General features: G+C 41.4%; 1 protein-coding gene across 1 annotated transcript; it reads right to left on the bottom strand.

Moving 5' to 3' along the window:
- Positions 1-17,688: 17,688 nt before the first annotated feature.
- LOC147992222 (protein FAR1-RELATED SEQUENCE 5-like) lies at positions 17,689-22,189 on the bottom strand. The gene is made up of 7 exons (XM_087538970.1): positions 22,031-22,189; positions 21,859-21,959; positions 21,393-21,449; positions 19,460-19,842; positions 18,461-18,732; positions 18,060-18,336; positions 17,689-17,945 (listed from the first exon to the last, which is right to left on the bottom strand). The coding sequence occupies exons 1-7, from the start codon at positions 22,187-22,189 to the stop codon at positions 17,689-17,691; spliced, it is 1,506 nt and encodes a 501-aa protein (XP_087395096.1).
- Between the last annotated feature and the right edge of the window lie 208 nt (positions 22,190-22,397).

Below are 22,397 nucleotides of genomic sequence, written 5' to 3'. Positions count from 1 at the left end.
CAGGTCAGCTTGTTGTGTCCCGCAACCTGGTTGCACATGCTACATTTCCTGTGTCCAAGTGGCACTCCATTCTCATCGAGCACGACGACTCTTCCTGTAGGTGGTGCCTTTATTTGAGCTCTCTTGTCACTTTTCTTTGCTGCAGTAATTTTCTTCATACCCTTTGTTTTAGAATACAACGGCAGTTTCATCGTCTCTTGCTGTCGCTGCTCCATTGATTGGCCATCACCCTGCTTGCATTGGTTGGCTTCAGCGGCGGCGTTGAGCATTTCAGCTGCATAATAATGAAGGTCATCTTCAATTTCAGTGTCCTCTTCAGCCATCCTTTCATCAGCATCCGGTTGATTTGCTCAATGTATTACATCAAGCTCTTCCACGAGCCTCTTAAGAACATAGTAGGCTGATACGTCTCCAACGTATCTATAATTTTTGATTGCTCCATGCTATATTATCTACTGTTTTGGACATTATTGGGCTTTATTATTCACTTTTATATTATTTTTGGGACTAACCTATTAACCGGAGGCCCAACCCGGAATTGCTGTTTTTTGCCTATTTTATGGTTTCGAAGAAAAGGAATATCAAACGGAGTCCAAACGAAATGAAACCTCTGGGAATGTGATTTTCTCAACGAACAAGACCCAGGAGACTTGGACCCTACGTCAAGAAACAAAGGAGGAGGCCACGAGGTAGGGGGGCGCGCCTACCCTCCCCCCAGGCGTGCCCTTCACCCTCGTGGGCCCCTTGTTGCTCCACCGACGTACTCCTTCCTCCTATATATACCTACGTACCCCCAAACGATCAGAGACGGAGCCAAAACCCTAATTCCACCGCCGCAACCTTCTGTACCCACGAGATCCCATCTTGGGGCCTATTCCGGAGCTCCGCCGGAGGGGGCATCGATCACGGAGGGCTTCTACATCATCACCATAGCCCCTCCGATGAAGTGTGAGTAGTTTACCTCAGACCTACGGGTCCACAGTTATTAGCTAGATGGCTTCTTCTCTCTTTTTGGATCTCAATACAATGTTCTCCCCCTCTCTTGTGGAGATCTATTCGATGTAATCTTCTTTTTGCGGTGTGTTTGTTGAGAACGATGAATTGTGGGTTTATGATCAAGTCTATCTATGAACAATATTTGAATCTTCTCTGAATTCTTTTATGTATGATTGGTTATCTTTACAAGTCTCTTCGAATTATTAGTTTGGTTTGGCCTACTAGATTGATCTTTCTTGCAATGGGAGAAGTGCTTAGCTTTGGGTTCAATCTTGCAGTGTCCTTTCCCTATGACAGTAGGGGCAGCAAGGCACGTATTGTATCGTTGCCATCGAGGATAACAAGATGGGTTTTTCATCATATTGCATGAGTTTATCCCTCTACATCATGTCATCTTGCTTAAGGCGTTACTCTGTTTTCATTAACTTAATACTCTAGATGCATGCTGGATAGCGGTCGATGAGTGGAGTAATAGTAGTAGATGTAGGCAGGATTCGGTCTACTTATCTCGGACGTGATGCCTATATACATGATCATACCTAGATATTCTCATAACTATGCTCAATTCTGTCAATTGCTCAACAGTAATTTGTTCACCCACCGTAGAATACCTATGCTCTTGAGAGAAGCCACTAGTGAAACCTGTGGACCCTGGGTCTATCTTCATCATATTAATCTTCCAATACTTAGTAATTTCCTTTGCTTTTTAGTTTTTTTTATTTTACTTTGCATCTTTATCATAAAAATAGTAAAAATATTATCTTATCATATCTATCAGATCTCACTCTCGTAAGTGGCCGTGTAGGGATTGACAACCCCTTATCGCGTTGGTTGCGAGGATTTATTTGTTTTGTGCAGGTGCGAGGGACTCACGCGTACCCTCCTACTGGATTGATACTTGGTTCTCAAAAACCGAGGGAAATACTTACGCTACTTTACTGCATCATCCCTTCCTCTTCGGGGAAAACCAACGCAGTGCTCAAGAGGTAGCAAGAAGGATTTCTGGTGCCGTTGCCGGGGAGTCTAAAAAAAGTCAATATACCAAGTACCCATCACAATCCTTATCTCCCGCATTACATTATTTGCCATTTGCCTCTCGTTTTCCACTCCCCCACTTCACCCTTGTCGTTTTATTCGCCCTCTCTCTCTCTATCCTCCCTTTCTTTCTCTATTTGCCTCTTTTTGCCCTTTGCGCTTTCTGCCGTTATGTCTGAAATTGGGGAAATTATTGTCGATATGGACAATAATAATATCATGAAAAATTCTGATGCTCCTGCTAAAGAACCCCCCATCTTACATACAAAAAAATTCTGTGTTGGTAGTGGTAATATTATTGGAAAAGGAGTTATTCAAGATTTCTTTACTTGTGCCGGTACTTTACCTTCTATGGGTAGTTCGATCCTTCATAGAACTAGTAGTCTTGTGGACGCTATTGCCATGCTTGTAGTTGAACTTGAAAGACAATTCATGCACTTGCATCCTTGCATACAAAGGATTTTCCTAGAATTTTCTAATATTGAGCATTCTTCTGTTAAGCGTGCCGCTACTATCTTTTTGGCTCATGCGTTTAGATTCATAATAAAAGAGGCCAAAGAAATCTTTGTGCATTATAGGGTGGACGCTTGTCATCCTCCCATAGAGGCTATCCTTTTTGATCAAGAAGAAATAATGTGTTTTCAATCTCTAGACTATGTTGCTTTCAATGAAAATCTTAGAAAAAGGGTTCCTACCAATGTTTTAGTTGATAGAATTTCTGAACTTAATGATGATTTGGCCATTCGAAATAATGAACTAGGACATTCTCTTGAATATAGGCTCACAAAGTTCTGTCAAAAGAATGCTTATAATGATGAATTGGTTGTGCAATACGAACGACCAAAGGAGGAACCTATACCTCCCAAGGTTGATCTTGGGGACTTTTGTCGCATTAAATTTAGCCCTTTTGATTACTTTTGCTTGCCTCAAAGAAAACTTGCTGCCGAACGTAGAGAATATTAAATGAGTTTTAATGATCTATCTTACTATTATGGCAAAACCTAGATCTACCCTTGCTTTTTATGCCTAGCTAGGGGCGTTAAACGATAGCGCTTGTTGGGAGGAAACCCAATTTTGTTTTTATTCCTTGCATTTTCCTCCTGTTTAGTAATAAATAATTTATCTAGCCTCTGTTTAGGTTGCGCTTTTTGTGTTTAATTAGTGTTTGTGCCAAGTAGAACCGTTGGGAAGACTTGGGGAATGTCTTGATATCTTGCTGTAAAAAACAGAAACTTTAGCGCTCACGAGAACTGCTGCCATTTTTATTTGGAAAGTGCTATTTAGTTAATTCTTTTTGCAGATGATTATAGATCCATTCCTCACGTCCAACAATTTATTTTAGAATTCTTGGGGTTCCAGATCTTGCGCTAGCTACAGATTACTACAGATTGTTCTGTTATTGACAGATTCTGTTTTTCGTGTGTTGTTTGCTTATTTTGATGAATCTATGGCTAGTAAAATAGTTTATAAACCATAGAGAAGTTGGAATATAGTAGGTTTAATGATACGTCTCCAACGTATCTATAATTTTTGATTGCTCCATGCTATATTATCTACTGTTTTGGACATTATTGGGCTTTATTATCCACTTTTATATTATTTTTGGGACTAACCTATTAACCGGAGGCCCAGCCCAGAATTGCTGTTTTTCGCCTGTTTTAGGGTTTCGAAGAAAAGGAATATCAAACGGAGTCCAAACGGAATGAAACCTTCAGGAACGTGATTTTCTCAATGAACAAGACCAGGGAGACTTGGACCCTACGTCAAGAAAGAAAAGAGGAGGCCACGAGGTAGGGGGCGCGCCTGCCTACCCCAGGCGCGCCCTCCACCCTCGTGGGCCCCCTGTTGCTCCACCGACGTACTCCTTCCTCCTATATATACCTACGTACCCCCAAACGATCAGAAATGGAGACAAAACCCTAATTCCACCGCCGTAACTTTCTGTATCCACGAGATCCCATCTTGGGGCCTGTTCCGGAGCTCCGCCGGAGGGGGCATCGATCACGGAGGGCTTCTACATCAACACCATAGCCTCTCCGATGAAGTGTGAGTAGTTTACCTCAGGCCTAGGGGTCCATAGTTAGTTTACCTCAGAACTATTCGATGTAATCTTCTTTTTGCGGTGTGTTTGTTGAGACCGATGAATTGTTGAGACCTATGGTAGGCGTGCCTGTTATTTCTGTTAAAATAGGAGAACATTGTTATCATGGCTTATGTGATATGGGTGCTAGTGCTAGTGCAATACCTATTGACTTATACAAAGAAATTATGCATGACATTGCACCTCTTGAGTTAGAATAAATTGATGTTACTATTAAACTTGCTAATAGAGATACTATTTCACCAATGGGAATTGTTAGAGATGTTGAAGTCTTGTTTGGGAAAACTAAATATCCTCCTGATTTTCTTGTTCTTGGTTCCCCACAAGATAGCTTTTGTCCCATTATATTTGGTAGACCCTTCTTAAATACTATTAATGCTACCATAGATTGCACAAGGGATGTTGTTACTGTCAGGTTAGATGATATGACATCGTGAAGAAGAATTGCCTAGTAAGGATGAAATTATTGGTTTTGCTTCTATTGTTGTACCCCCTAGTGATCCTTTAGAACAATATTTGCTAGACCATGAGAATGATATGTTTATGAATGAAAGAAGGGAAATAGATGAAGTATTCTTTAAACAGGAACCTATTCTGAAACACAATTTGCCTCTTGAAATCCTAGGGGATCCCCCTCCACCTAAGGGTGATCCCATGTTTGAGCTTAAACCGTTGCCTGATAATCTTAAATATGCTTATCTTGATGAAAAGAAGATATATCCTGTTATTATTAGTGCTAACCTTTCAGAGCATGAAGAAGAAAGATTATTGAAAACTCTGAAGAAGCACCGTGCTGCTATTGGATATACTCTTGATGATCTTAACGGCATTAGTCCCACTCTATGTCAACATAAAATAAATTTGGAAGCAGATGCCAAACCAGTTCGTGATCCTCAACGACATCTGAATCCTAAAATGAAAGAAGTGGTAAGAAAAGAAATACTAAAGCTCCTGGAGGCCGGTATAATTTATCCTGTTGCTGATAGTCAGTGGGTAAGTCCTGTTCATTGTGTCCCTAAGAAGGGAGGTATTACTGTTGTTCCTAATGATAAATATGAATTGATTCCACAAAGAATTATTACAGGTTATAAGATGGTAATTGATTTCCGCAAATTAAATAAGGCTACTAAGAAAGATCATTACCCCTTACCTTTTATCGATCAAATGCTAGAAAGATTATGCAAACATACACATTAATGCTTTCTAGATGGTTATTCTGGTTTCTCTCAAATACCTGTGTCGGCTAAAGATCAATCAAAGACTACTTTTACATGCCCTTTTGGTACTTTTGCTTATAGACGTATGCCTTTTGGTTTATGTAATGCACCTGCTACCTTTCAAAGATGCATGATGGCTATATTCTCTGACTTTTGTGAAAAGATTTGTGAGGTTTTCATGGATGACTTTTCCGTCTATGGATCTTCTTTTGATGATTGCTTGAGCAATCTTGATCGAGTTTTGCAGAGATGTGAAGAAACTATTCTTGTCTTGAATTGGGAAAAGTGCCACTTTATGGTTAATGAGGGTATTGTCTTGGGGCATATAGTTTCTGAAAGAGGTATTGAAGTTGATAAAGCCAAGGTTGATGCTATTGAAAAGATGCCATGTCCCAAGGACATCAAAGGTATAAGAAGTTTCCTTGGTCACGCCGGATTTTATAGGAGGTTCATTAAGGACTTCTCAAAAATTTCTCGGCCTTTGACTAATTTATTACAAAAAGGTATACCATTTGTCTTTCATGATGATTGTGTAGAATCAATTAAAATACTTAAGAAAGCATTAGTCTCTGCACCTATTGTTCAGCCACCTGATTGGAATTTACCCTTTGAAATTATGTGTGATGCTAGCGATTATGCTGTAGGTGCTGTTCTAGGGCAAAGAGTTGATAAGAAATTAAATGTTATCCATTATGCTAGTAAGACTCTAGACAATGCTCAAAGAAATTATGCTACTACTGAAAAAGAACTTTTAGCAGTTATATTTGCTTGTGATAAGTTCAGACCTTATATTGTTGATTCTAAAGTAACTATCCACACTGATCATGCTGCTATTAAATATCTTATGGAGAAGAAAGATGCTAAACCTAGACTTATTAGATGGGTTCTCTTGCTACAAGAATTTGATTTACATATTGTTGATAGAAGAGGAGCTGAGAACCCCGTTGCAGACAACTTATCTAGGTTAGAGAATGTTCTTGATGACCCACTACCTATTGATGATAGCTTTCCTGATGAACAATTAAATGTCATAAGTACTTCTCGTAGTACTCCTTGGTATGTTGATTATGCTAATTACATTGTTGCAAAATTCATACTACCTAGCTTCACATACCAACAAAAGAAAAAGTTCTTCTATGATTTGAGACATTACTTTTGGGATGACCCACATCTTTATAAAGAAGGAGTAGATGGTGTTATTAGACGTTGTGTACCTGAGCATGAACAGGAACAGATCCTACGCAAGTTCCACTCTGAAACTTATGGAGGACACCACGCGGAAGATAGAACTGCACATAAGGTATCACTACTAGGGAAAACCCTAGTAGTAGCGCGGGTTTTGGGGCTATTAGCAGCGCGGGCAGCCGCGCTACCAATAAGGTGCTACAGCTAACTGTTAGTAGTAGCGCAGTCCGTACACGCGCTACTACTCTGGACTATATCAGCAGCGCGTTTTCGGAACGCGCTACTATTAATTAGCTGTAGCGATTTCCTTGCCCCGCGCTACTACTATATATTTCATCATTTCCCCCGGATTCCTACCCCGTTTCAGCTTCAATAAACAGCAATTTCCAGATACTAGGTACTACTAGATATCAATTTCATAAAGCATTATAGGTACTAGGTAGTACTCCCTCGGTTCCACATTACTCGTCGTGGTTTTAGTTCAAATTTGAACTAAAACCACGATGAGTAATTTGGAACCGAGGGAGTACTAGAAAATAATTTCATATATACTCAACATGCATCCTCAAGTAGTACAAGGTGATATCCACGACGATCATCATATGTAGTTCTAGATAATATCGACGAGGATCATCATATGTAGTTCCACATGATATCGACGACGATCATCATATGTAGCTCTAGATGATATAGCCACACACACACATGTAGTTCTAGATGATATCGACGACGATCATCATCCTCAAGCCTGGGCGGTGGGTGTTTCTGATAGTAATTAGGATGGCCTGTCCAACACGAAGATTCTTGCCAATGAGGAATCTCTTCCACCCAACCGAGTTTAAGCGTGTGCGACCATCTATGTCCATGAGGTAAGTACAGCTGGCGATGGAGCCCCTTGCGGTAAGGCGTACTCCAGCTGAGCCTTCTTCATTAGGCTCGATACCACAACTCACAGATAGGTTCTTTGGCAATTTCTGAATAAGAAAAACATATCAATTAATAAATAGCCTTGCACATACTCTTGCAAATATATTTCTATTAAGTCTAGATTTCTACACTATCAAAAGACACGGTACTACGCATTTGTACTAACTAATCATGAATTCTACTAATAATTATATATGGATTATCTACACTATTAATAGTTCATTGGATTCTACGCTAATAAGAGCATGTGATCAGACTCTACACTAAAGCATATCATCGACTAGATTCCACAAAGCATATCATTGGACTCTACACTAAGCATATCATCGGATTCACTAAGCATATCATCGAATAATTTGCATTTGTAAGTATAACAATAAAGCATATATATCATCAAATTACTACAGGCAGTACGTATAACATACCATTTCATGCCGATCGACCATGGTACTTGTCAGGTGGGTCACGAATGGCACCGCGACAAAGTCATCACGTGGCGGAATTATGTCCCATAGGTTGCACACCTCCTCCTCGCTCAGCCTCATTCTTTGAGCTATGATGGCTTCATGAAGTGGGTTCTCATCATCTTCATCGAGTGGGTCCTCATTATCTTCATCATCTTCGTCATCTTCCACCAGGTTGAGATAAATGACAGCCAACTTGGGTCTTTCTGCTCTGAAGGAGAAGCTGATCAACTCACCACCAGTAAGACGCATGTGGGCAAGGAAACGGGCCCATCCATCTCCTCCAATCTGCGACATATTGCATCCTTTCTCAACCTCCATAGTGTACGGCCCCCCAGGAGCCTCAAATGTCACAGTGTCTCCTGTCAGCTTGTTGAATTACAACCTCACATTGCATGGGACAATCTATGTAAAAAAAGCAAAATGACACAATGCAGTAATGCCAACACTAAAAATAAAATAGTTGTTACATTTCATCTAATTTCTTACCGCCGCATGACGAAAACTCGGCTGGAAGTAGATGCCGAACAGCTTGCCAGTTGCAAGGCTGCTGGTGCACCTTGACTTGCACAGTAGACATAGTGGTGGTGGTGGTGGCGCCATTTTCCTAAAGCAATATGAGCAAATGATTAACGATTCACTTCACAAGAAAGAAAAACAGTAGCATGTGATATTTTTGGTTCTTCCGCGAGAAGCAATTTTATGGACAAAGCATTTCGGTGGCACCTATTGCCGAAAAAACTTTTCACAAATATCTACCAAATAAGGGTACCAACTACCAAGACATTTCATCTCATCTGGCCCCTATTGCCTAAGATAATTGATTAAAAAAACAAGTGGCAAATTTAACTAAATTGGCACCTACATTTTGCCAAAAAATAACTTATTACAAAAAAACAAAAGCATCTATCTATCCATGTACAGAAAAATAACAATAAAATGGTGCATACTAAATCAACTAAATCAACTAGCCTACTAAATCCACTAGCATACTAAATCAACTAAATCAAAATGTTCTAAATCAACTAAATCAACTAGCCTACTAAATCAACTAGCCTACTAAATCAACTAAATCAAGATGTTCTAAATCAAGTAAATCAACTACATACTAAATCAACTAAATTAAAATGTTCTAAATCAACTAGCCTACTAAATCAAAATGTAGCAGGGAGGAGGGAGAAGGAGGGGCGACTCGAGGAGGGAGAAGAGAGTAGGACGGAGGAGGAATACAGAGCGAGGAGGGGCCAGCCGGCAGCGAGTGGAGGGAGGACGAAGAAGGAAGGCAGAGCGAGGAGGGGCCGGCCAGCGGCGACTAGAGGGAGGACGGAGGAGGAGGCTGGTACCGAGTCCAGCGAGGAGGAGGAGGTGGCGGCGACGCAGATCGGAGGAGGGGCGATGGGGGAGGACCGACGTGGGGGTTGAGGGGGAGATCGAGTGAGTGTGAGTGGATCGGATAGGTCGGAGAGTGGGGGAGATGGAATGGCTTAGCAGCAGCGCGCTATAGCAAAAGGCGCTACTGCTAAATGACCTAGCAGTAGTGCCTTTCACAAAGAGCGCGCTACTGCTATGTGTCAGCATGTAAAGATAGACATCAAAAATACATTGATCATCAATGATATTTTTGTGTACAATTTGATTTGTCAATATGAGTCCTCACCAGTTTAGGAACTGCTGAAGACTCATATTGCGGCCACAAATTTTACACATAGAGTTCAATGAAGACCAAGTGGTTGTGAAAGTTTGAGAAGTAACATATTTAAGGTGGTACAAACTCTCTTCATGAAGCGAGGTGGGACTAATTTTTTTAGTAAACTTAGCAGTAGCGGTTATTGTGTAAATGCGCTACTACTATGGTCTGTAGCAGTAGCGCTCTTCATACAAGCGCACTGCTGCTAGAACTAGCCTCGCGGCAGCGTCGTGGCAATTATAGCAGTAGCGCGTCTTAGAGTAGGCACGCTACTGATACATTCATTTCAGCAGCAAGGTTTGTGCGCGAGTGCTACTGCTAGTTAGCAGCAGCGCCTTATTTTAAAGCGCGCTGCTGGTAAGATTCTGTGTATAGGCTTTTCCCTAGTAGTGTATTGCAATCCAGTTTTTATTGTCCTACTCTCTTCAAGGATGCCCGTAAGTTTGTCCTATCTTGTGATGAATGTCAAAGAATTGGTAATATTAGTAGACGTCAAGAAATGCCTATGAATTATTCACTTGTTATTGAACCATTTGATGTTTGGGGCTTTGATTATATGGGACCTTTTCCTGCCTCTAATGGATATACACATATTTTAGTTGCTGTTGATTACGTTACTAAGTGGGTAGAAGCTATTCCAACTAGTAGTGCTGATCATAACACTTCTATTAAAATGCTTAAAGAAGTTATTTTTCTGAGGTTTGGAGTCCCTAGATATTTAATGACTGATGGTGGTTCACATTTTATTCATGGTGCTTTCCGTAAAATGCTTGCTAAATATGACGTCAATGATAGAATTGCATCTCCGTATCACCCACAGTCTAGTGGTCAAGTAGAATTGAGTAATAGAGAACTCAAATTAATTTTGCAAAAGACTGTCAATAGGTCTAGAAAGAATTGGTCCAAGAAACTTGATGATGCATTATGGTCCTATAGAACTGCATATAAAAATCCTATGGGTATGTCTCTGTATAAAATGGTATATGGAAAAGCATGTCACTTACCTCTCGAACTAGAACATAATGCATATTGGGCTATTAAAGAGCTCAACTATGATTTTAAACTTGCCGGTGAAAAGAGGTTATTTGATATTAGCTCACTTGATGAATGGAGAACCCAAGCTTATGAAAATGCCAAGTTGTTTAAAGAAAAGGTTAAAAGATGGCATGACAAAAGGATACAAAAGCGTGAGTTTAATGTAGGTGATTATGTACTGTTATACAACTCTCGTTTAAGATTTTTTGCAGGAAAACTTATCTCTAAATGGGAAGGCCCCTATGTTATTGAGGAGTTCTATCGTTCCGGTGCCATAAAAATCAACAACTTCGAAGGCACAAATCTGAAGGTGGTAAACGGTTAAAGAATCAAACATTATATCTCAGTTAATCCCATAAAATGTTGAAACCAATATTATTGAAACTGTAACCCCGGAGGAATACATAAGGGACACTTTCCAGACCGTTTCAGACTCCGAAAAGTAATAGGTATGTGGTACGGTAAGTAAACCGATTCCAAAACAGTTTTTAAGGCAATATTTCTCCGTTTTGGAATATTTAGAAAAATAAAAAATTAAGTAGCAGTCCGGGAAGGACACGAGGGCCCCACGAGGGTGGAGGGCGCGCCCTACCCCCTGGGCGCACCCCCTACCTCGTGAGCACCTCGTGTGCCTTCCGGACTCCGTTTTCTTGCACGATATGTATTTTGGTCGGTAAAAATTCACTATATATTGTCCGGAAGGTTTTGAATCCCGTATCACGCAAATATTCTCTGTTCTTGTTTCGAGCTGTTTTTCTGATAGATCTAGATTATCATGACGTCCCCAAGTGCTTCCAAGGACAAGTTCTTCGAGAAGGTCATCAACCCTTACCTCGCAGAGGTGCTGCGACACCCTCAAACCATTGAGATGCGTGATGGGTTGTTGCACATCCGTGATGCTGAGGGACCAAAGGGAACCAAAAGCGTGGAGACGAGGCTCGAAGCAATGGAGCAACAAGTTTTCAAGTGCCAGGGGATGGTGGACCGTGGAATCAATGCTAGCCACTCGATGCTCGTGGAGTTCACTAACAACTACAAGCCGGATGCCAAGAACACCGAGGAGGCCATCTTCAAGCTACATGAGAAGATCGAGCACCTCCAAGCCCAAATCTATGACCTGCAAAACCAAAACTGTAAGTACGAATATAGATTCAAAAGAATGAGTTTGGCTGCAGATTTGAGGATTCCGGAGACTCGATCATCCTTCTATGATGGTGAACCTATGCCTTGGAAGATGGATGACAAGCCCGCATCATCAACAACACCTCCACCTTCTTCACCAACCAAGGAGATATAATCACATGGGTATGGGCACTCCCCTTGGAAACCGCCAAGCTTGGGGGAGGTGCCCCGGTATCGTATCACAATCACAACTCCTATATTTACCATTTTCCTTAGTTCGATCCTATTAGTAGTATTTTGATCTAGTAGAATAAAGTTTATGGCATGATCTAGTTTTGGGTTTTGCCTTATGATCTTCCTATGTAATTGAGTCCGTGAGCTATATAATAAAGATTAGTGTTGAGTCAAGGGCTTGATTTTCTTGCTATGATCTTGGGTGAATAAAAGAAAAGAGAAAAAGAACAAGAAGAAACAAAAGTTCATATTGATCTTATTGATAGTAATGACTTCACATAGAAAGAGTGTGACGATTAAAATTTGTTGGGAGTGGGCAGACATAGCTTTGGTCGTCGTTGCAATTAATAGGAAGTAATAAGGAAAGAGAGGTTTCACATATAAATATACTATTATTGACATCTTTTATGATTGGGAGCACTCATCAAAATATGACATGCTAAAGAGTTGATGTTGGACAAGGAAGACAATGTAATGGGTTATGTTTTCTTATATCTGAGATAAAGTATGTTGTCATGGATCATCCAACATGTTGAGCTTGCCTTTCCCCCTCATGCTAGCCAAATTCCCAACACCAAGTAGAGATACTACTTGTGCTTCCAAATACCCTTAAACCAGTTTTGCCATGAGAGTCCACCATATCTACCTATGGATTGAGTAAGATCCTTCAAGTAAGTTGTCATCGGTGCAAAGCAATAAAAATTTCTCTAAATATGTATGATTAGTGTGGGAGAAATAAGCTTTATACGATCTTGTGATGTGTAAGTAATAAAAGCGACGGCCTGCATAATAAAGGTTCATATCACAAGGGGCAATATAAAGTGTCGTTCTTTCGCATTAAGATTTTGTGCATCCAACCATAAAAGTGCATGGCAACCTCTGCTTCCCTCTGCGAAGGGCCTATATTTTATTATTATCTTCTACCTTATGCAAGTGTCATGGTGATCTTCACCTCTCCCTTTTTCATTTTATCCTTTGGCAAGCCCAGCATGTTGGAAAGAACCTGATATATATATCTAATTGGATGTAGGGGGCATGAGTTATTATTGTTGACATTACCCTCGAGGTAAAAGGTTGTGGGGCGAAACTATAAGCCCCTATCTTTCTCTGTGTCCGATTAAAACTCCGTAACCACAAGTATTGCGTGAGTGTTAGCAACTATGAAGGACTAGATGATAGTTGAGTATGTGGACTTGCTTTTTAGCTCTGACATAGACTCTTTCTGATGTTATGATAAATTGCAATTGCTTCAATGAATGAGGTTATAGTTTGTTGGTTCTAAATAAGGTTTCTGATTCATACCTTTGCATTGTGAATAGATCATCACTTGAACATAAGTAATCATATGACAATATCTATATATGTTGCTGTTATGAGAATAATCATGATGCCTTCATGTCCGTATTTTATTTTTATCGACGCCTCTTACCTCTAAACATGGGGACATATTTATTGTTATCGGCTTTCACTTGAGGACAAGCGAGGTCTAAGCTTGGGGGAGTTGATACGTCCATTTTGCATCATGCTTTTATATCGATATTTATTGCATTATGGGTTGTTATTTCACATTATGTCACAATACTTATGGCTATTCTCTCTTATTTTATAAGGTTCACATAAGGAGGGAGAATGCCGGCAGTTGGAATTCTGGGCTGGAAAAGGAGAAAATATTATAGACCTATTCTGCACAACTCGAAAAGTCCTGAAACTCCACGGAATACCTTATAATAAATAATGAAAAATCCTCGCCAAAGATGAAGACCAGGGGGCCCACACCCTGTCCACGAGGGTGGGGGGCGCCCCCCCCTCCCTTGGGCGCGCCCCCTACCTCGTGGGCCCCCTGGTGGCTCTCCGATGACCATCTTCTGCTATATGAAGTCTTTCGTCGAGAAAAAAACAAGAAGCAACCTTTCGGGACGAAACTCCGCCGCCACGAGGCGGAACCTTGGCGGAACCAATCTAGGGCTCCGGCAGAGCTGTTATGCCGGGGAAACTTCCGTCCCGGAGGGGGAAATCATCGCCATCGTCATCACCAACGCTCCTCTCATCGGGAGAGGGCAATCTCCATCAACATCTTCATCAGCACCATCTTATCTCAAAACCCTAGTTCATCTCTTGTATCCAATTCTTGTCTCCAAGTCCGGGATTGGTGCTAGTAGTGTTAATTACTCATTGTAGTTGATGCTAGTTGGTTTAATTGGTGGAAGATCATATGTTCAGATCCTTTATGCATATTATTACCCCTCTGATTATGAACATGAATATGCTTTGCGAGTAGTTACGTTTGTTCCTGAGGACAAGGGAGAAGTATTTCTATTAGTAGTCATGTGAATTTGGTATTCGTTCGATATTTTGATGAGATGTATGTTGTCTAGCCTCTAGTGGTGTTATGTGAACGTCGACTACATAACACTTCACCATTATTTGGGCCTAGAGGAAGGCATTGGGAAGTAATAAGTAGATGATGGGTTGCTAGAGTGACAGAAGCTTAAACCCTAGTTTATGCGTTGCTTCGTAAGGGGCTGATTTGGATCCATATGTTTCATGCTATGGTTAGGTTTACCTTAATACTTTTGTTGTAGTTGCGGATGCTTGCAATAGAGGTTAATCATAAGTGGGATGCTTGTGCAAGTAAAAACAACAACCAAGCACCGGTCCACCCACATGTCAAATTATCAAAGTACCGAGTGCGAATCATATGAACGTGATGAAAACTAGCTTGACGATATTCCCATGTGTCCTCGGGAGCGCTTTTCCTTATATAAGAGTTTGTCCAGGCTTGTCCTTTGCTACAAAAAGGATTGGGCCACCTTGCTGCACTTTATTTACTTTTGTTACTTGTTGCTCGTTACAAATTATCTTATCACAAAACTATCTGTTACCACTTATTTCAGTACTCGCAGAGAATACCTTGCTGAAAACCGCTTATCATTTCCTTCTGCTCCTCGTTGGGTTTGGCACTCTTACTTATCGAAAGGACTACGATAGATCCCCTATACTTGTGGGTCATCAAGCCATCATTCACAATTCTTTCATACATGTCACTCTTGATTCATTGCATATCCCGGTACACCGCCGGAGGCATTCATATAGAGTCATATTTTGTTCTAAGTTTTGAGTTGTAATTGTTGAGTTGTAGGAAAATAAAAGTGTGATGATCATCATTATTAGAGCATTGTCCCAGTGAGGAAAGGATGATGGAGACTATGATTCCCCCACAACTCGGGATGAGACTCCGGGCGAAAAATAAAAAGAAAGAAAGAAAAGAGGCCATAAAAAAGGAGAAAAGGCCCAAATAAAAAAAATAAAAAATGAGAGAAGGGACAATGCTACTATCCTTTTACCAGACTTATGCTTCAAAGTAGCACCATGATATTCATGATAGAGAGTCTCCTATGTTATCACTTTCATATACTAGTAGGGATTTTTCATTATAGAACTTGGCTTGTATATTCCAATGATGGGCTTCCTCAAAATGCCCTAGGCCTTCATGAGCAAGCAAGTTGGATGCACACCCACTTAGTTTCTTTTGTTGAGCTTTCATACACTTATAGCTCTAGTGCATCCGTTGCATGGCAATCCCTACTCACTCACATTGATATCTATTGATGGGCATCTCCATAGCTCGTTGATACGCCTAGTTGATGTGAGACTATCTTCTTCCTTTTTGTCTTCTCCACAACCACCATTCTATTCCACTTATAGTGCTATATCCATGGCTCATGCTCTTGTATTGCGTGAAGATTGAAAAAGTTTGAGAATGTCAAAAGTATGAAACAATTGCTTGGTTTGTCATCGGGGTTGTGCATGATTTAAATACTTTGTGTGATGAAGATAGAGCATAGCCAGACTACATAATTTTGTAGGGATAACTTTCTTTGGCCATGTTATTTTGAGAAGACATGATTGCTTTGTTACTATGCTTGAAGTATTATTATTTTTATGTCAATATTAAACTTTTATCTTGAATCTTTCGAATCTGAATATTCATACCGCAATTAAGAAGAATTACATTAAAATTTTGCCAAGTAGCACTCCACATTAAAATTTCTGTTTTTATCATTTACCTACTCGAGGACGAGCATGAATTAAGCTTGGGGATGCTTGATACGTATCCAACGTATCTATAATTTTTGATTGCTCCATGCTATATTATCTACTGTTTTGGACATTATTGGTCTTTATTATCCACTTTTATATTATTTTTGGGACTAACCTATTAACCGGAGGCCCAACCCAGAATTGTTGTTTTTTGCCTATTTTAGGGTTTCGAAGAAAAGGAATATCAAACGGAGTCCAAACGGAATGAAACCTTCGGGAACGTGATTTTCTCAACAAACAAGACCCAGGAGACTTGGACCCTACGTCAAGAAACAAAGGAGGAGGCCACGAGGTAGGGGGCGCGCCTACCCTCCCCCCCCCCCCAGGAGCGCCCTCCACCCTCTTGGGCCCCTGTTGCTCCACCTACGTACTCCTTCCTCCTATATATACCTACATATCCCCAAACGATCAGAGACGGAGCCAAAACCCTAATTCCACCGCCGCAACTTTCTGTACCCACGAGATCCCATCTTGGGGCCTGTTCCGGAGCTCCGCCGGAGGGGGCATCGATCATGAAGGGCTTCTACATCATCACCATAGCCCCTCCGATGAAGTGTGAGTAGTTTACCTCAGACCTACGGGTCCATAGTTATTATCTAGATGGCTTCTTCTCTCTTTTTTGATCTCAATACAATGTTCTCCCCCTCTCTTGTGGAAATCTATTCGATGTAATCTTCTTTTTGCGGTGTGTTTATTGAGACCGATGAATTGTGGGTTTATGATCAAGTCTATCTATGAACAATATTTGAATCTTCTATGAATTCTTTTATGTATGATTGGTTATCTTTGCAATTCTCTTTGAATTATCAGTTTGGTTTGGCCTACTAGATTGATCTTTCTTTCAATGGGAAAAGTGCTTAGCTTTGGGTTCAATCTTGCGATGTCCTTTCCCAGTGACAGTAGGGGCAGCAATGCACGTATTGTATTGTTGCCATCGAGCATAACAAGATGGGGTTTTCATCATATTGCATGAGTTTATCCCTCTACATCATGTCATCTTGCTTAAGGTGTTACTCTGTTTTCATTAACTTAATACTCTAGATGCATGCTGGATAGCGGTCGATGAGTGGAGTAATAGTAGTAGATGCAGGCAGGAGTCGGTCTACTTGTCTCGGACGTGATGCCTATATACATGATCATACCTAGATATTCTCATAACTATGCTCAATTCTGTCAATTGCTCAACAGTAATTTGTTCACCCACCGTAGAATACCTATGCTCTTGAGAGAAGCCACTAGTGAAACCTATGGCCCCCGGGTCTATCTTCATCATACTAATCTTCCAATACTTAGTAATTTCCTTTGTTTTTTACTTTGCTTTTTATTTTACTTTGCATCTTTATCATAAAAATACCAAAAATATTATCTTATCATATCGATCAGATCTCACTCTCGTAAGTGGCCGTGTAGGGATTGACAACCCCTTATCGCGTTGGTTGTGAGGATTTATTTGTTTTGTGCAGGTGCGAGGGACTCGCGCGTAGCCTCCTACTGGATTGATACCTTGGTTCTCAAAAACTGAGGGAAATACTTACGCTACTTTACTGCATCATCCCTTCCTCTTTGGGAAAACCAACGCAGTGCTCAAGAAGTAGCATAGGCTCTGTCATATTGCTGGTCACATCTCATCGCTTTCTTGTTAACCATCAAATTCAGCTGCAGCAAGATGTCTTGCTTCAATAGCCTTGAGCTGCCATCCGATGCGGTTGTGTTGTAGTCCCCTGTATCAAAGATTGGTTGTGATTTTGCAGTCTTTGTGTATCGTTTGAGGATATACTTGTTTGGAAATTTGTCAGGCTTGAGGTAGTCCAGTATGTTCATGATGTGAAGGCAGAACATGCCTGCATTTTTGTGATAAATGCAGAATACATAGTTTGTGAGCCAGCAATCAGTTTCATAAATTTTGATATGATACTACTAGTCTAGATATTTAATGAGTTTGTTTTTTCACTCACCTGTGTGTGTCCAGACCTTGCATTCACACTCGTATATTTCATTCTCTGGGTCAGCTACAACCTGGAATTCATGCTTTGACCAGGAAAATCTTTCTTCATCATCATGGCCAGGCTTGTTGTGGTAGTACATAAGGTACTTAGTGGGCTCTGCTGTACTCTTTGCACGAAATAGCGTGGCCTTTCTCATCCTATTCCTCATCTCGGTGTACACGGCTCTCGTGTACTTGATAGACATGTCTTCCTCGTAGTCGTAAGTTGTTTTTGTCACAGGATTGGTCTGCACATGTCAAAAAGTGAGATATTAGTCGAAGCAGAGTCATGGATTTCATTTTTTTAATTCAAAGTGCACATGTTGAAGGTAAACAGAACATGATGGGGGTGTTTTGTACTTGTCATCATACCATGCTAGTCATTGTTTGCTCGTTCTCCTTCTGCATCCGAGTTTGGATGCAAGCATTGACCCGCGTAGCAAACTTGTGTAGGTTCTGGGTCCCCTTGACAAACCATTTCTTTAGCACGTGGTTCATGCTCTCACTTCGTTGTGTGGAAGTCATTCTAGCACAGAAAATGTTCTTGTAATATGCTGAAATCCACATCTTCCTATCACTCCAGAGCTGCATCATCATCTGGTCGTTCTCCAGGTTGTACTTGTGCACGAGTTCAGCCAAGGCATCTTAAAACTCCGTTGGCATCAGTTGCCAGTTTAATATAGTTGTGAAATCCTCTTTGAATGTTTTATACTTTTTGTACAGCAACGCGAGGTATTCCCTGTACTTCTTCATGATGTGCCAACGGCATAGCTTGTGGATGGTGTTTGGAAATGATTGTGGTATAGCTTTCGCCATCGATGGGCATTGGTCTGCATGAATTAAAAAAAATGAAACTTGATTCATTTTTGTACTGATGGTGAACTTATGTTGTACAAGTACTTGAACTTCACATCTAGCAGTATGGTATCTAAGAATGTGACATGTATTTTTTATTTACAGCAGTGTTCCTGAACTTCTGTGGTACCAGTGCTTGAACTTCATAGTTAGTAGTAGGACAAACTAGTAGTGTCACACTCAAAATTTTTCTTAAAGCATTGTTGTTGAACTTCTGTGGTAGCAGTGCTTGAACTTCACATAGATAACTATATTTTTCTGAACATGCTACATATATTTATCTTACAGCTTTGTCCTTGAACTTCTATGATTCATGTATTTGAACTTCACATTCATAACTAATTTTTTCTAAACATGTGACAGATAATTTTGCTTTCTTGTACTGCTAGTTGGACTTCTGTGCTAACAGTGGTTGAACTGCATTCTTTACATTATTTTCAGACAAAACCAATGTACCCAACACAGACCCATAGACTGAAAAGATGATGAAACTTGAAGAGGTTTTTTTGAACTCACCTGATAGAATGCAAGTTGGGTGCTTGTTGTTCATGCACCGTACAAATGTATCGAACAACCACTTGAATGACTTTGCATCTTCGTCTCTTATCTGGGCAACAGCAAATATCGTTGACTGCAAGTGATGGTTTGTTCCAACAAACACTCCCAGAGGCATATGAAATCTGTTGGTCTTGTAAGTTGTGTCGAATGTTATGCAATCGCCAAAGTCTTGATAGGCTCCTTGGCGGCTTGCATTGGACCAGAAATTGTTTTTAATTGACTTGTCCTTGTCCACTTGGATGTCATAGAAAAACTCATCATTTATTGCCTTCATGTCTTTGAAGAATGAAACAAGTTTCAATACACCATCCAAATCATCTTTCCTTGCATTCATGGCTTTCCTGCAAATCACATGCAAACATGCATTTGTTATTTTTTGCTAGCAAAGGGTTGTGAGCTAGGATGCTATTTTACATTGCAGTATGTGGGTGTTTGAATACTTACTAGTTTAGTAGGTCTCGTCCGGTCATGCTTAGGAAGTAGCTTCCATCTTCATTTTCAGATAGCATGGACATGATTGTTGTGTGCTTGACATCATGGTACTGCAGGAGCTTTACGTACTCCAAAATAGTGGGGTCATAATTCTTGTGTGAGTGCAAGAATACCGGCATGTCATCAGTTTGCATGAGTTCGTGATTATGATTGTACTCAATGTCCACTACCACGCATGTGTCATCCTCCTGCACCTTCACCCTCATTCTTGCATTGCAGCCCGTCCTCTGCGATGTTTTGTTTCGCTTCCTGTTGGCCTCTGAAATAGAAGATGTGTGTATCCCTTGGAAGGCGCAAACAAAATACTTGTGGTTGTCATTTCCCCCCGTCTTCCTGATTCCAAAACCAGTGTGCCTGGCGTATCTGTTATAAAATTCCCTTGCTTTCTCTACATCTTTGAATCACATCTTTAGTCTTGGTATTAGATAATCCGGTAGATCATTTTTTTTGTTTCACTTACGTGCGTGTATGATCGCAACTCCGCCGGTGTCGGCTGCTGTCCCTCTGGGATGGGGCATGGCGGAGTAATCATAGCAGGATGCAGCAGTGGATCACGAGGAGGAAGGAGGGCTGAAGATGGCCTCTCTCTTGTTTGTGTCCTTTTTGCTTGAGGTGGTTGTGGAGGTATTGCGATCCTGGTCTTGTTTTGCTCTTTTGTTTTGTGAAGCAATCCATCTACCTTATGCCCCGTACAATTATGACTTGTAGCAGCAGCAGCAGGATCCAACGGTGGTAGTGTGCAGAGCACTCTCCTCCGTGTGTGTGTGTTGCTGTTGGATTTGTCCTGGGATCCGATTTAGTTGCTTCGCTTTGGCATTGATGAGGCACACCAGGATAACCTCCAGAGTTACACGCATGACTTGAGCTAACCCCCTCCTCCATCGGCGTGCTTGGGAGTCTGCTGGTGGATACAAAGAATCCGCGGGGATTTCCGGCGTCACCCAATTAGGTGGAGGCGCAAACTTGTGCGGATAGGGCTGTGACCCAGCATCTTGGAAGTCTCCATGTGTTTCGGGTGTCATCCATTTTTGGTCTGGAGCAGGTTGGTAATGTTGTTGGTGCATTTGAGGTGTGACCCATTGAGGGGGTGGTGCAACGCGTACATGCTTTGGATTGTGTACTTGCTGCTGGGAACTTCTAAGTTTCTTCATGCGTCTCTCGTCTCGCTGACATAAAAGAAGAAAATGTCTATTAGCACACAAGTTATATCTGCCTATACCTTTGTAACTGAACTTAGCATTATTCACATCTTGAACTTCTCATATAAAAGTGGTGAGAGCCATCACACTATGCACTGAGCTGAGCATCTGCCAATACTTTTGTACCTGAACTGAGCACCCTTCACAGAATGAACGTCACATCCTGTTTAATTCTACAATATTTGATTACTTATATGTACCTGAACTGAGCACTGTCCACAACCTGAACTTCTTGTTTTACAAATAGGAAATACTGTCTACAGTTAAAAAAACCTGAACCTTCATGAGTTTGAATGGTTGGACTGCTAGTGCATACCAACCTGACCTTCATGTGATATCACATGCATGTTCTATTATCCATTTATTTTTTTTGCACAGAACCAGATACATACCAACCTGAACTCTAGCACACTTACTAGTTGAACTTCACATGGCTTTTCCACATGTGAATGTGAATGCAGGCAGATTTTTATAGTGTTTGTAGCCTGGACTGAGACTCACACACTACCAGAACTTCACATGGCTGTAAGCAGGCAGATTTTAAACAAGTCTTTGTAGCCTAGACTGATGCTCACACACCACCTGAACTTCACATAGCTGTAAGCAAATAACAAACCAAAGGAAGGAAGAAAGTTCAACCATACCCTGGCTAGAAGTTTGGCCAACCTTTTTCCAGTAGCTGATAGGCCACCTTGAGAACAATTCGTCGTGGAGGTAGGAGAGGAATTCCATGGCAATCCATGTCTTGCAGGGGGCGCGAAGTTCATCTGCACGAAGCAAGAAGGTCAGAGAAGGGAATATTGAAGAAAAAGGCAAAATTGGGAGGAAGTTCATGTACTTTTGCCGCTGAATTTGAGGGCGCAGTCGATGCCGCCTCCGCGGAGGAGTTGCTCCGTTGGTCGCGCCACTCGCCGTAGCTTGCGTCGGGGCCGTCATCTGGTCTGCCAAGGCTTCGGGTGGTGACGATGGGACGAGGATGTAGCTTCCTGAAGTCCATGGCGGCTTCGCTGTGTCCAGGCGACGCGGGCTCCCTCGCACCGGCGTCCGCCGTTGCTCGCTCGCCCACGCCGGTGGTCGGCCAGGAGCTGGAGACGGAGGGGAGGCGGCGGATCCGGCCGGCCAGGAGCTAGGGAAGGAAGGGAGGCGGCGGATCCGGTGAAGATCGGCGGTGAGGAGGGGGAGGTCGGGGGATCGAGGGGAGGAGG

Source organism: Triticum urartu, chromosome 1A, assembly GCF_056163025.1.
Source record: "Triticum urartu cultivar PI428250 chromosome 1A, HENAU_Tu73, whole genome shotgun sequence".
NCBI lineage: Eukaryota > Viridiplantae > Streptophyta > Magnoliopsida > Poales > Poaceae > Triticum > Triticum urartu.
The sequence above is the reverse complement of the archived record's forward strand: the minus strand, read 5'-3'. Positions and strand labels throughout refer to the sequence as shown.